We start from the raw sequence: 14,866 nt of genomic DNA on the forward strand, positions 1-14,866 counted from the left end.
TCTATGGAGTACATGTCCCATAATTTCTTTATCCAGTCTACTGTTGATGGGCATTTGGGTTGGTTCCAGGTCTTAGCTATTGTGAATTGAGCTGCAATAAACATTAATGTGCAGATGGCTTTTTTATTTGCCAAATTAATTTCCTTTGGGTAAATTCCAAGGAGTGGGATGGCTGGGTCGTATGGTAGGGTTATGTTCAGGTTTCTGAGGAATCTCCAGACAGACTTCCATAGTGGCTTAACCAGTTTGCATTCCCACCAACAGTGGGTTAGTGTCCCTTTTTCCCCACATCCTCTCCAGCATCTGTTGTTGGTAGATTTCTGGATGTGAGCCATTCTCACCGGGGTGAGGTGAAACCTCATTGTGGTTTTGATTTGCATTTCTCTGATTGCTAGTGATCTTGAACATTTTTTCATGTGTCTGTTGGCCATTTGGATTTCCTCTTTCGAAAAATGTCTATTGAGGTCCTTGGCCCATCTCTTAAGTGGGTTGTTTGTTTTGTTGTTGTGGATTTTCTTGATTTCTTTGTAGATTCTGGTTATCAATCCTTTATCTGTAGTATAGTTTGCGAATATTTTTTCCCATTCTGTTGGTTGCCTCTTCACTTTCCTGACTGTTTCTTTTGAAGTACAGAAACTTCTCAATTTGATGCAATCCCAAATGTTAATTTTGGTTTTGACTGCCTGTGCTGCTGGAGTATTTTCCAAGAAGTCTTTGCCTGTGCCTATATCTTGCAGGGTTTCTCCAATGCTCTCTAATAATTTGATGGTTTCGGGTCGTAGATTTAAGTCTTTAATCCATGTTGAGTGAATTTTTGTGTAAGGTGATAGGTATGGGTCTTGCTTCAAGCTTCTGCACATGGAAATCCAATTTTCCCAGCACAATTTATTGAATAGGCTGTCCTTATTCCAGGGATTAGATTTGGATCTTTGGTCAAATATAAGTTGGCTGTAGATGTTTGGATTGATTTCTGGTGTTTCTATTCTGTTCCATTGGTCTATCCATCTGTTTCTGTACCAGTACCATGCTGTTTTGATAACAACTGCCCTGTAGTATGTCCTGAAATCAGGTATTGTGATGTCTCCGGCTTTGTTTTTGTTGTACAGGATTGCTTTGGCTATTTGAGGTCTTCTGTGTCTCCATATGAATTTCAGCATCATTTTTTCCAGATCTGAGAAGAAGGTCTTTGGTATCTTGATTGGTATTGCATTGAATGTATAAATTGCTTTTGGGAGAATAGACATTTTGATGATATTGATTCTTCCAATCCATGAGCATGGAAGATTTCTCCATTTTTTGGTATCCTCTTCTATTTCTTTCTGTAAGGTTTTGTAGTTTTCATCGTAGAGATCTTTAACATCTTTGGTTAAGTTTATTCCTAGGTATTTGATTGTTTTTGTAGCTATTGTGAATGGGATTGATTTTAGAAGTTCTTCCTCAGCTGTGGCATTGCCTGTGTATACAAAGGCTGTTGATTTTTGTGCATTGATTTTATATCCTGCTACTTTGCCAAACTCTTTGATGAGTTCCAGCAGTCTCTTAGTAGATGAACCATCATTATTTCATGGGATAAATCCTGCTTCATTGTGGTAGATGATCTGTGTGATGTGGTGTTTTATTCTATTTTATATAGCTATCTCACTTTTGGTTATATATCAGAAAGAAAAGAAGATAACATATCCAAAGAGTTACCTGCACTCCCATGTTCGTTGCATCCCTATTCATAGTAGCCAAAATAATGGTGTCAACTTTGTTCTTCATTTTAGGATGAATGGATAAAAGCAATGTGATATGTATGTACAATTAAAATACTACTCATCCAAAAAAATGAAATTCTGACATTTTTAGCAAAAAGGACAGAACTGGAGGTGATTATGTTAAATGTAATAAGCCAGAAACAGAAAGAAAAATAACACATTTTCTCTCTCATATGGGGAAAGTTAAAAATAAGTAGATCTGAACTTAAAATAGTGATTGCTAGAGACTGGGAAGGGTGAGGGGATATGGGGAATAAAAAAAAAGTTTGTGTTGAAATCTTTACTTAATATATACTAAATTGATCTTCTGAATGAATCTTGATGTGAATGGAAGGGGAGAGGGAGCGGGAGAGGGAAGGGTTGCGGGTGGGAGGGAAGTTATGGGGGGGGGGAGCCATTGTAATCCATAAGCTGTACTTTGGAAATTTATATTCATTAAATAAAAGTTAAAAAAAATTGGATAAAAGATACCAAAACAGGGACCGGCACTGTGGCATAGTGGCAAAGCTGCTACCTACAGTGTTGGCATCCCATACAAGCACCAGTTCAAGTCCCAGCTGCTCCGCTTCCTATCCAGCTCCCTGCTATGGCCTAGGAAAGCAATAGAATATGGTCCAAGTCCTTGGGCTCCTGCACCCGCTTAGGAGACCCGGAGGAGGCTCCTGGCTCCTGGCTTTGGATCTGCACAGCTCTGGCCATTGCAGCCAACTGGGGAGTAAACCAGTGGATGGAAGACCTCTGTCTCTCTCTGCCTCTCCTCTCTCTGTGTAACTCTGACATTCAAATAAATAAATAAATCTTAAAAAAAGATATTGAAACAGCCAGTTAGAAGTTAACAAGTTTTAGGGCTCCACAGAACAGTACAGTGATTGTAGAGCACCACAATGTATTATATGCCACATAAAAAACTGGAGGAGTGGAACTGATAGGCTCAAAACATGAAGGAATGGTGGGGAGGTTGCTTGTTGACTGCCTGATGTGATCTGTTTACACTGTAGGTGTGTATTAAAATATTACACTGTGCCCCATAAATGTGTACAAGTGCTACTTGTTAATAAAAATATTAAAAAAGACTACACAGTTTTCATTCCTATAGATTAACAGTGCATCCTAAAATCAGTTTGTTCAATTCCTCTGTTTTTATTTTCTTGAAATTGCTTTTGCTATTCTATTTCTTTGGCCCCTTCTTGTAAATTTTCAAATTAGCTTATCAATATCTGTAAAAGAAATGTTGCTGCAACTTGGGTATTTTGTTGACTCTGTAGAAAAATTTCAGGAGAAATAATATCTTTATGATGCTGTGTCACCCAATCTACGAGCAAAGATTTTCTATTTAGAACTTTGATTTCTTTATTAACCTTTATAATTTTTATTGTAGTGATCTTGCACATTTTTGCTATAACTACACTTAATTTTATTTCATTTGTTTTAGATGTACAATTTTTATAATATTTAATATAAAGAGAATATTTCATGTATTTCATAAATACAATTTGTAAATTTTTTCAATTGTTCACTGCTAGATATTTGTTTATTATATTTGAGTACTGTGAAACCCTGTGGTTTAAACCTCACTTCTGTTTTCCATGCCTTCATAGTATCTTTTGGGACCATCTCTGCTGTTTGTCATCCAGATTATCATCTGGGACATTCAAGGTGATCTGGTCCAAGAATGATTTCTCAAAGTCTCAGATATACTTTTTAGTATCACATGTATGTATGCACAGTTTGGTGTGAGCCCAGTAGTTCATGTACTATTTTAAGAAATTTCTCCCCATATGTCCTTTCTATCACAGTTTCCTTAGCAATTTCCTATTTCCTGGGGCTTCTCTTATTGCTCCTCCAATCAGAATGCATCAGTGTTATATGCATCTCTACTCTCTTTCTGAGGCCATATGGCAGAAGAATAGAAACAAAGGGTAAATGACATTTGCTCCATGCTCCCTGGGAAAAACCCTGGTTGAGGGCTCAGCATACTAGGACCCCCACACATGACCTGACTGCTGGCAGGTGGCAGGTACCCCAGGCACTTTTTCTCCACCCTCACTTCCTGTTGAAGGGCCTTGTAATTGTCGCTAGGCAAATAACTTCAGGGTGTGGGCCAGACCCATAAAGACTACCTGGAAGGCTATGTAGGATGCCTGACCTTCAAGCTCATTGGTGAAGTGTAGAGACACCTTTATCTGCTTTATCCTATAGAATTAGGGATGCTATCCAGGGCTTGCTACTCCCCTTTGCCTGACCTTTGAAGGCTTGTGCCTGATTGCTAGTAAACAGACATGTTCACCGAAATGTCTTCAGTGATCTTTGTCAAAGAATGCATTGCTCCACCATCCCGACTGTTTGGGCTTTGCAGGACAAGCCCACAGCTATTGGGATGACAGCCCTTGCAGTTGTAGAGGAAACTGTCTCTCCCTCATAGTTTTGGGCTCCTGTAAGCACTGGCTGCTGCCAATGATTGTGGCTTCTGCCACTGTCACCTCAAGACTACTTGGGGGTTGTGGCATTAGAGAGAAGAGACTTCTCCCCATATACTGAGGTATATTATATTTAAAACTAAGATCTTGGGGCCGGCACCATGACGCATTAGGTTAATTCTCTGCCTGCAGCACTGGCATCCCATATGGGCGCCACTTCTAGTCCCAGCTGCCCTTCTTCCAACCCAGCTCTCTGCTGTGGCCTGGGAAAGCAGTGGAGGATGGCCCGAGTTCTTGGTCCCTTGCACCCATATGGGAGACCAGAGGAAGCTCCTGGCTTCTGGCTTTGTATCAGCGCAGCTCCGGCCGTTGTGGCCATTTGGGGAGTGAACCAGTGGACAGAAGACCTTTCTCTCTGTCTCTACCTCTCTCTGTCTGTAACTCTAACACTCAAATAAATAAATAAAATCTTTAAAAAAATAAAATAAAACTAAGATCTTACTTTGGTTACAGGGATCTTACTGGATAAGCAGAATGGTTTACAATCTTCATAATTTATTGCTGGAAAATCTTTATATGGGCTAAGTTGCCTGCTGATAATCACACAGCTATTTCCCAAGAAGAGATCAAATAGCACAGCCAAGGAGTTTCTTACTCAGAGTTCATTGCATTTTCCACTAAACCATACTCTGTGATGTAATGGTGCATGATGAAGTGGATCAGTGTGAACAAAAACATACTCAGCTATTCATAAATTTTGACAGGTCCTGATATAAGGCTTTGAAAAGCAGGCTGTATCATTCAGCTCTCTGATAGGGAACTGGGCAGTGTCTAAGACTTTCGAACATGACAATGAAAACTGTGAAAGCCTGGCTTAACAAAGAAGATATGGCATGGATAGAATGAACAGGACAGAAACTGGATTCTTCAAATCTAACAAAAAGAGAAGTCATGAACCTAATTGGAATGTTACTACTGGGAAGGGATAAGTGTAGGAGATACCTTGGAGGAAGAATCCGTAGAGCTTAGTGACTTCTTGGAGCATATGGAGAAGGGACTGGTAGAGAATGAACATTTTTGGTTTTGGTTTTAAAAATATATGTTAAACCTGTGTGTGTGAGATGCGTTTGAGAAAATAAAAGGTCAAGTTTCAAACTTGAAATATTGAGAGTAGCACAAATTGGAATTCTAGATCTGGAAATCAGGATCTAGTTAACTGTAGCAGATCTCCATAAAAATGCATTTGAGTCCCTTGGTGATGGGTGGAATTTCTGAAGGTGATCTTACCATCAGAAAGAAGCAAAAGCAAAAAGAAAGGATTAGACCATAGAGTGTTTAAGCTATTAATAACAGCTGAAAAGTTTGACTATTAGTTTGTAAGTGTTAATAATAGCTTTTGTAAATTTCAACCAGAATTGAGGTATTTGCAGTTAGACATACTTAAGTAGAGTTCTCCCTTCCATGAATCCTGAGTAAATTCTTCATTGCTGTCTAACTGTAATCACTAGAAAGATCATCTGGAGTACACATTCACTCATGGACTCCATTTGTTTACTTGTGGCCTGAAATTATTTTCTTGTCCAAATAAAGTTTTCATTGCCTACTTACATGTGAAGATGGTTTAAATGCAAGGCATGCCTTGCAAAAGAAGACTCCTGTGCACAACACCAGGACTATTTTATATTCACAAAGACTGACAGTGCTAATGATGGTTTTTCCCTGGATGTTTACAGAATCACTTGTTGGTTTCTATCTCTGTGGCATTTCCAAAATTAGAGGAGTTATTTACATTTTGCTGTTTAACATTTTCCATTCCTTTTGCTTGACTAAGGATGTCAGAATAGATGGCAAAGAAGTCCAGAGAAAGAGTGTCATTAAATTGTCCTGTGTTGGAAGACTCTTTTACATTCCATTTCTTTAGTCTTCTAAAAAATGTGTATGTGTAGACATGTGAGATTGAATATTTCACTAGGAGACATTAGGGAAGTTATTTTGAAGGCAGATTTTTAAAGAAACATAATCAGTGATGTATTATGTATGCTGAAAATCTAGGTGAGAAGCAAGTATAGACTTATGTGGCTAAAACACTGCTTGCTTGCCTTCCACATCTTGTTGGCATGGTTACATATTTAAGTCTATCTCCTGATGTAAATAAGAACTCCATATTGTGATCAAAAGTGCAATGGCCATGAAATATCCATATTTTCTGTGTCTTACAATTCTCTGCATTAAAAAGTGATAGTCTATTTACCTTGACATAGTGTGCTTTTTTTTTTTTTTCATGTACATTGAGATTTGTATTCCTGGAATTTATCTTATTGTACAGGAGCTGCAAGAAAGGATATGAAGATTGCTACTGGTTTTGGGCTAGTTAAACTTATATCCTTTTCGAAATATCAAGATACACCTTTATGACACTATATCTTGATATTTGGAAATAATATATATACACATATCATCTTGATACACACACATGTGCTTATATACATATAAAAAAACTTCAAAAAGTTCATGGAGGTTGGCTGTTTAGCCTAGTGATCAAGGTGCTTGTTAAGACACTCACATCTAACATCAGAGTAGCTACTTTTGATATCTAGTTCTGATTTGTGACAACAGCTTCCCTGTAATGCAGACTCAGAGAAGCAGTGTTGATGGCTCAAACTGTCAGATTCCTGCCACCCTTATGGGAGACCTGGATTGCATCCTCAGCTCTCAGCATTGGTCCCTACTCAATCATTAAGGGCATTTGGAGAGTGAACCAGTGGATGGGTACTGTCTCTGTCTTTTTTCTCTGCTTCTCAAATAAATAAAAGCTCATTTTAAAAGTTCATGGGAAAAATTATGCATGGATTTCAAAAATTTTCTGTAATAAAAGTAAACTTATTATCTATATAATTTATATGTGAGATATTTAAAATGTGTTGTTATAGAATAATATAACTTTTGTATATGATTATTAAGTGTTAAAGTATTTCCCAGATATGTATTTCATTTGTGTGGGGGAAAAGTAGAAAGGGAAGATGGAGAGTAAGGGGGAGAGGCCTGAATGTGACTGAGTTTTTTTTTTTTTTTACAAGTCTGTACCAAACTATGATTGCCTTGATGCTTACAGTGGTGTCATAAGAATGACTGGAACATGGGGTTTGAGTGCTGATAACATATAACATCTGTGAGAGGCCAACTCTTTTGCAGTCAAGGAGACTGAAATCCAATGATCCAGTCTCAAGTGAAATAATACATCTTCCCTTGCTGGGTTGTAGCTGATTTGGAAGCAGAACTTGGTTTTCCTGATTCCTAATCCAGAGCTCTCTTAAATCTATCTTCTGTGCAAATGTGATGAATTTTGATCATGATTAGTGGTTTCACTCTTCCCCTTGAAGCCATAATTAAGCATTTAACTTTTTTAAAAATTTTTATGAAGTCTTCTTTGAAAGGATTTTTTGTGACCAGAAAGTATATATTTCACTTGTGACTTTCTCCGATGGAAGAGAAATGTTGTTATCTGTTTTTGTGGGACCTTTTTGCAGAGTAAATAGGAAAAGGCTTCTGCATTTTACATTTAGCTCAATGACCAGATGAATCTTCATTTTAGTGTCTGGTTCTGTTCCTTTATTACTGAAATTGCCGTTTTGTCTCTCTCAAACAGGAGAGCATGTGCTAGGTTATTCGAGAGAGTTGTTTCTTTAAAGTGATTTTGAGGGTAAGATTTTTACTAGAATACTGTATTGTCAAAAGGCAAAGAAGCCTCTTGCTTTGATTCCACTCAGGGATTAAGTGAAAGCCTGTGGGAGATAGAAAACAGGAAATCCACACACAGAAAAATTGAGAAAGTCACCAAATACTTTTAAAATGGGAATAGGGCGATAGTTCAGAGGTTTACTCTCATAATATATTGCTTACTCATGTATGCTAGCATTTTTGAAATGTTATCACGCATTGCAATTAGTTAGAAATTTACATAGTCTGCATTGCTCTGAGTGTAAGCTTTATAACATCATCTGTTATCGTTAAGTCTATGTATCTCAGGAAAGCATCTACTCACTGTTAAAATCTAAGTCTCGTGTGATCCTATAATCTTCCGATGTAGTGCTGGGTATCTATTTCAGTAAAAGTTCCAGAGAAAATAAAACCAAATACATTAAATAAATGACAGCCACAGCTCTCTTTATGTTACTACTGCTGCCAACACTACTATTACAGTGACATGCAGGACAGGGAGGAAGTGACAGACTTGTTGCATAGGGCACAGTAAAAGCACATCACAGTAATCATCTCACATGATTTAATGTTTAAAATATTATTAGCACCTACATCTTTCAAATGAGGAAAACAAAGTTTTGTGTGGCCATGTAACTTGCCCAATGCGGCACCCATAGTAAATTATAGCATATATTAGTTTATTACACAGCCCAGAAGAGAATACGAAGGGTCTACCTAATGTTTGAAATCATTAGGTGTATTCATTAGACAAGTTAAGTGAAAAAAATCTAGAATATTAGGCTTTGAATTCCCAGGAGTTAAGCTAACTTAGTTTGCTCATGCAAAAAAATTTTCTTTCTCAAACAATTTGTTTTCTTTTTATTTTTTATTTATATAAAGGGAACAAATTTCATGTATTTCATGTACCCTATCCTCCCTTCTTCCCTCAGTCCTACCCATCTTCTTCCATCCTTTCTTACTTTTCTTTTACTTCTTGCAATGAGATACTTTCAACTTACTTTATAATCACAAGCTTAACCCTGCACTAAATAAAAAATCAACAAGTAGTAAATAGAAAAACCTCTCTTCATCTGGAGTATAGACAGCGATTATAAATAATCTCAAAGTGTCAATTTCACTCATATACATTACTTTTTTTGTATTTTGTATATTTACTACCAAAAATCAAGGAAAACATAAGATTTGTCTTTTTGGGACTGGCTTATTTCATTAAGCATAAATGGTCTCCAATTACACCTATTTTATTGCAAAAGATAAGATTTCATTCCTTCTTATGGCTGAGTAGTAGTCTATCATGTGTATGTACCACAGTTTCTTTATCCAGTCATCAGCTGATAGACATGTGGATTGATCTCACAATATGGTCAAAGGCTTAGCATTCCACAGAATAAAGACTTCAACAAACAAAAAATAAAATGACCATTGTTCATCAGAAATATAGACAAGGGTTATAAACAATAATCAAATGAAAATATGTCCAACTCCACTCATAAAGTCATTTTAAAATAGAAACAGATCACTAAAACTATAGTAGTATGTAATTCTTAAACTTTGTTTAACAAAGATTTAAAACAATGAAACAATGTTTTGAACTCGGTATTGGCTGCAAAGCTGATACATGTAGGCAATTCTTTTTTTTTCTGTTTTGTGTCTTTTTTTTATTTAAAATTTAGCTCCCACATATAAGAGAGAACATGTGGTATTTGTCTTCTGTGTTCAATTTATTTTGCTCAACTTGATTCCTCCAGTTGCATCCATTTTGATGCTAATTATGGAATTTCATTCTTTTTTATAGCTGAATAATATTCCATTGTGCATATTCACCACATTTTCTTTATCCATTCATCTGATGATAGACACCTTGGTTCAGTCCATATTCTGGCTATTGTGAAGAGTCCTGCTGTAAACATGGTGGTACAGGTGTCTCTTTATACAACCTGTTCATATCTTTTGGGTATATATATAGTACTGGGATTGCTGGATCATATGACAAATCTACTTCTAGTTCTTAAAGAAATCTCCATACTATTTTCCATGGTAGCTGTACTAATTGGCATTCCTACCAACAGTGTAGAAAAGTTCCCCTTTTTCCACATTCTTGCTAGCATTTGTTGCTCTTTTTTTTTTTTTAAAGATTTATTTATTTATTTGAAAGTCAGAGTTACACAGAGAGAGGAGAGGCAGAGAGAGGGAGGTCTTCCATCCGATGGTTCACTCCCCAATTGGTCACACTGGCTGGAGCTGCTCTGATCTGAAGCCAGGAGCTAGGAGCCTCCTCCAGGTCTCCCACGTGGGTGCAGGGGCCCAAGGATTTGAGCCATCTTCTACTGCTTTCCCAGGCCATAGCAGAGAGCTGGATCGGAAGTGGAGCAGCCGGGACTTGAACCAGCACCCATATGGGATGCCGGCGCTTCAGGCTAGAGTGTTAACCTGGTGTGCCACAGTGCTGGCCCCGCTCTGTCTTTGTTACAAGGTGATTCTGACAGGATTGACCTGATGTATCATTGTGGTATGATTGACATTTCTCTGACACCTAGTGATAGTGACGTTGAGCATTTTTTCATATATGTGTTGGCTATTTGTATTTCTTCTTTCGAGAACTTTTATAGAGATTCCTTACCCATTTCTTAACTGGATTTGTTGTTTTTTGTTGTTGCTTTTGATTTTTTTTTTTTGAGTCTAGATACTAATCCTTTGCCAGATAAGTAGCTTGCAAATATTTTTCCTCTTCTGTTGGTTGTCTCTTGATTCTATTGATTGTTTCCATTGATATTCAGAAGCTTCTGAGCTTGATATAAGCCCATTTGTCTAGTTCTACTTTTGCTGCCTGTACTTCCAGAGTCTTATCCAAGAAGTCATTATCTACAACAATGTTTTGAAGTGTTTCCACTACACTTTCTTCTAGCAACTTCATAATTTCAGGTCTTAAATTTAGGCCTTTGATTCATCTTGTGCTGATTTTTGTTTCTGGTAAGAAGTGATATAATTTTATTCTTGTATGCATTCAGTTTTGCCAGCACCATTTACTGAAGAGATTGTCCTTTCTCCAGTGTATATTCTGGACACTTTGTCAAAAAGCAGTTGACTGTGTGTACTAGGATTAATTTCTGGGCTCTCTTCATTTCCAAAAAAAATTTTTTTAAAGTGAGAGGGAGAGACAGAGAGAAAGGTCTTCCTTCTGCTAGTTCATGCCAAAAATGGCTATAATGGCCCAGGCTGGGCCAGGCCAAAGCCAGGAACCAGGAGCTTCTTTCAGGTATCCCACATGGGTGCAGGGCCCCAGTGACTTGAGCCATCTTATACTGCTTTTCCAGGCCATGGTAGAGAGCTGGATTGGAAGAGGCGCAGCCAGGACTAGAAACAGTGCCCATATGGGATGCCAGCACTGCAGGTAGAGGATTAACCTACCATACCACAGCATCGCCCCCCTAAAAAAATTTTTAAACAGTTTCTTTGATAAGAAAAAGTTATCTTTACTTGTCACAGATAATCAGTCTCATGGAAGAAGAAATCTGTAAATCTTAGAAACTATCTGATTGAGTATCATATCTCTGTATAATTCTTGATTAAAAAGAATTATCTAAATAGTGATTGGGCTAACTGAGTTAAGCTGAGTTAAGCCTTATCAGAGTGTCTGTTTGAATCCTGGCAATTCTGTTTTTGATCTAGCTTCCTTCTATGCCCTTGGGAAGGCAGCAGAAATAAGGTACTTGCTCTTGGGCCCTTGCTACCCATATGAGATAACAGGATGGAATTCCTGCACCTTGCTTCAGTTTTCTTAAACTGTGCTGTTACAGTCCTTTCTGGAGCGACCAAAGAGATGAAAGATCTCACTCCCTGTGTCTCTCCATCACTCTGCTGCTGCATCTGACAAACAAACGGATCCTGTAAAATAAAGAATTCAATAAAAACTTTGAGTTGCAGGAAGTTATTATGTCATATTCACATGGGAAAGTGGTATAATGAATTATATTTATCTCCATTCCAGAATTGGAATTAATAGAAGTTTCAGAAATATTACAGATCATACTGTCACCTATATATACATATCTTCTTTATGATAAATGTTTAAGTTTTATATATTGATTTCAAATAATTGATTTAATATTTTGATATTATGATTTTGATTATTAAATAACTTGGGAGCTTTTTACTTCATATTTTAGTAACAAATCTTAATATACTTTTTAAAAAGATGTATGTATTTATTTATTTGAAAGGTGGAGTTACAGAGAGGCAGAGGCAGAGAGAGAGAAGGAGAGAGAGAGAGAGCTGATTTACTCCCCAAATTGCTGCAATGGCAAAACTGGCACGATCTGAAGCCAGGAGCCAGGATCTTCTTCCAGGTCTCCCTCACAGACACAGGGACCCCAGGACTTGGGCCATCTTTCACTGCTTTCCCAAGCCATAGCAGGAAGCTGGATTGGGAGTGGAGCAGCTGGGTCTCGAATCAGTGCCCGCATGGGATGCCAGCACTGCAGACAGCAGCTTTACCCACTATGCCTTGGACCATCTTCTACTGCTTTCCCAGACCAGAGCAGAGAGCTGGATTGGAAGATTGGGATGCCGGCACCACAGGTGGAGGATTAACCTAATGTGCCACAGCACCGGCCCCATGGCTCCGATATTTGATAATTGATTCATTACATGTTTTTTTTTTTTTTTTTTTTTTCTCCTGAGGCTATTCCTGAGAACGTTCAAGATGTTTTATTTTCATCAGGGAGTAAAAATATAAATTTTTATTTCTTTTTTATTTGAAAGGCAAAAATGATACAGAAAGAAAGACAAACAGATAATCTCCCTGGTTCACTCCCCAAATGCCCACAAAATCCCAGATTGCACCAGGCAGAAGCTAGGAGTTTGGAACTCAACCTGGGTCTCCCATGTGGGTGGCAGGGAAGCAAGCACTTGAGCCGTCACCTGCTGCCTCCAGGGGTGCACACGAGTAGGAGAGTGGATCAGATGGCAGAGCAGATCTCAAAACAGAAATTCTGATATGGGATGTTGGATGTCTCATACAGCATCAAACATTGAGCTAAATGTATTCCCCACTCGGGAGGTTTTGGCAGTCCATGCTCTTATCTAATGAATTTGTGTTTAACTTTTATAAAAAGCAACAATAACACTATTGAAATACTTCTTTAAGTAGCTCTTTTAATTTAAAACAAAATAAAAATCAATGCTAGTGGTTTTCACAAGCACACATAGTTGAGCCATGTTTTGAAATTGAAGATTTTTACCTTTCTGTTTTGTTTATTTCTGCTTGCAGAACTTCAGATGGTGGCAAAGTGGTTGGCACCATAGAAGTCAGTGTTGTGAAGATGGGGGAGATTGAGGATGGGGAAGCCGACCACATCACAACAGATGTGCAGGGACAAAAGGTAGGATCTCAGCCAGCTCACTGCACAAATTAAATTAAAAACGATCAGCTTTGCCAGATGCCTGTACCACTGACACTCTGTGGGGTTTGAAATCTCGTTATTCAAAAGCTGAATGAGAAATCAACTCTAGAATTGGAGTACAATATGTATGTTTCATCTCTTGAACCAGAGGGCCCATATGCATGGAACTATGCAAAACTATACACCATTCACAAACACCTTCTTCTTTGCTACCAGCTCCCTTGCTGACACTGCTTCCACCTAGTTGGAACAAAAAGTCTTGATTGTGGTTGCATTTTGCATTCTGCTAATAGCCTGCGTGAGACACAGAGAAGATCTGGGAAGGATATTACTAAAAGTACCTGTTCTCTACTCCCAAAGCCATCTTTGGAGAGAGATACAATTTTAATGTGAGTTTTATTTTTATGTGAAGAAGGGAAGATTTAACAAGAACTTTGTGCCTTATGCACTCACAGAGTAGAAGCAGGAAATCGTGTAGCGCAAGGGGAGAGCTCTTAAGGAGAGGAGATGCCAGCTGGAAAGGAAGCGATTTTTCTGAAACCTGAGATGAAGTCTCATCTCACTGCATGCAAATATGTGTCCAGGAGGTTTACTTTCTGTCTGCTTTTCTCTGAGAAAGAAAAAACTTCCATATAAATATTAGCCTAAATTCCTTTCTTAGGAATGCAATTCCATATTTTATTGAGACAATTGGGGTACACAGAACAGACTTAAAAACAGTTGTTAGGAAATTAAGTTCTTTTTTACACTACAATTCCTAACTTTGCATAAATGAAGCAGAAAAAAATTACAGCAGTGCCTCTTAGGACTTTTTCTCTTTGAGTATGTCAGTTTGGGTACTTAGGAAACATCTACATAGGAGATTTTATTTATCTAACACTTAGCAAATCTTTAGTTTTACAGAAATCTAAGACTACATTTAAAAAAAAATATCCTTCTTGCCCCAGAAGAGGTTATGGTGTTCTCTACTGCCCCCAAACCTTTAGCTCATCTGTAATCCTCCTTAATCTTCCCTGGGGATCTGTACATCATGAATATATCCAAGGAGGCTGGAAGTTTAAATCTGGTTACTTGCAAACATCAGGGTCAAAGTGAAGGTCCACAGCAGATTCTTTCTAGGTTTGTGCATTCAAGACCCCTATCCTGGTACTACTTTCCTTCATTCTGTCCTTGTTTCCTTTAGAGTTCCACACAACACTCAGTCTTTGAAACCACCGCATGAATACGTTTTTCAAGATTAAGGCGGGAAGATGTGGGTGCTAAACTAGGGACTGAGAGTAGAAACAGGCAGGTCATCTCTCCTGTAGCGGCCTACCAGGAGATCAGTAGCAAACTCATTTCCCATTTCAAAGGGGAGCTGCTTTCCCCGACAGAGAATCTGTTACCAGCCACCTCTTCATACTGCTTATAGCTTCTCCACTACTCAGCTCTGCAATATGTCACTATTATGAGGCCGTACACATTGAATCATGCTCTTTTCATAAACTTATGACTTGATACCCAGTAATATGCCCCATCAAAATCCTACATGATATTTCTGGCTTACTAATGTGGGCTTAAAAAGATTTAA

General features: G+C 38.0%; 1 protein-coding gene across 3 annotated transcripts in view; it reads left to right on the plus strand.

Moving 5' to 3' along the window:
- INPP4B (inositol polyphosphate-4-phosphatase type II B) overlaps positions 1-14,866 on the plus strand; it is a 901,292-nt gene that overhangs the window by 643,884 nt on the left and 242,542 nt on the right. For all 3 annotated transcript variants that reach the window (XM_062199561.1, XM_062199562.1, XM_062199560.1), the window contains exon 10: positions 13,164-13,275. In XM_062199561.1, the coding sequence (XP_062055545.1) occupies positions 13,164-13,275 (112 nt within the window). The remainder of the gene's footprint in view (positions 1-13,163; positions 13,276-14,866) is intronic.

This window comes from Lepus europaeus, chromosome 8 (assembly GCF_033115175.1).
Source record: "Lepus europaeus isolate LE1 chromosome 8, mLepTim1.pri, whole genome shotgun sequence".
In the NCBI taxonomy this organism is placed as follows: domain Eukaryota; kingdom Metazoa; phylum Chordata; class Mammalia; order Lagomorpha; family Leporidae; genus Lepus; species Lepus europaeus.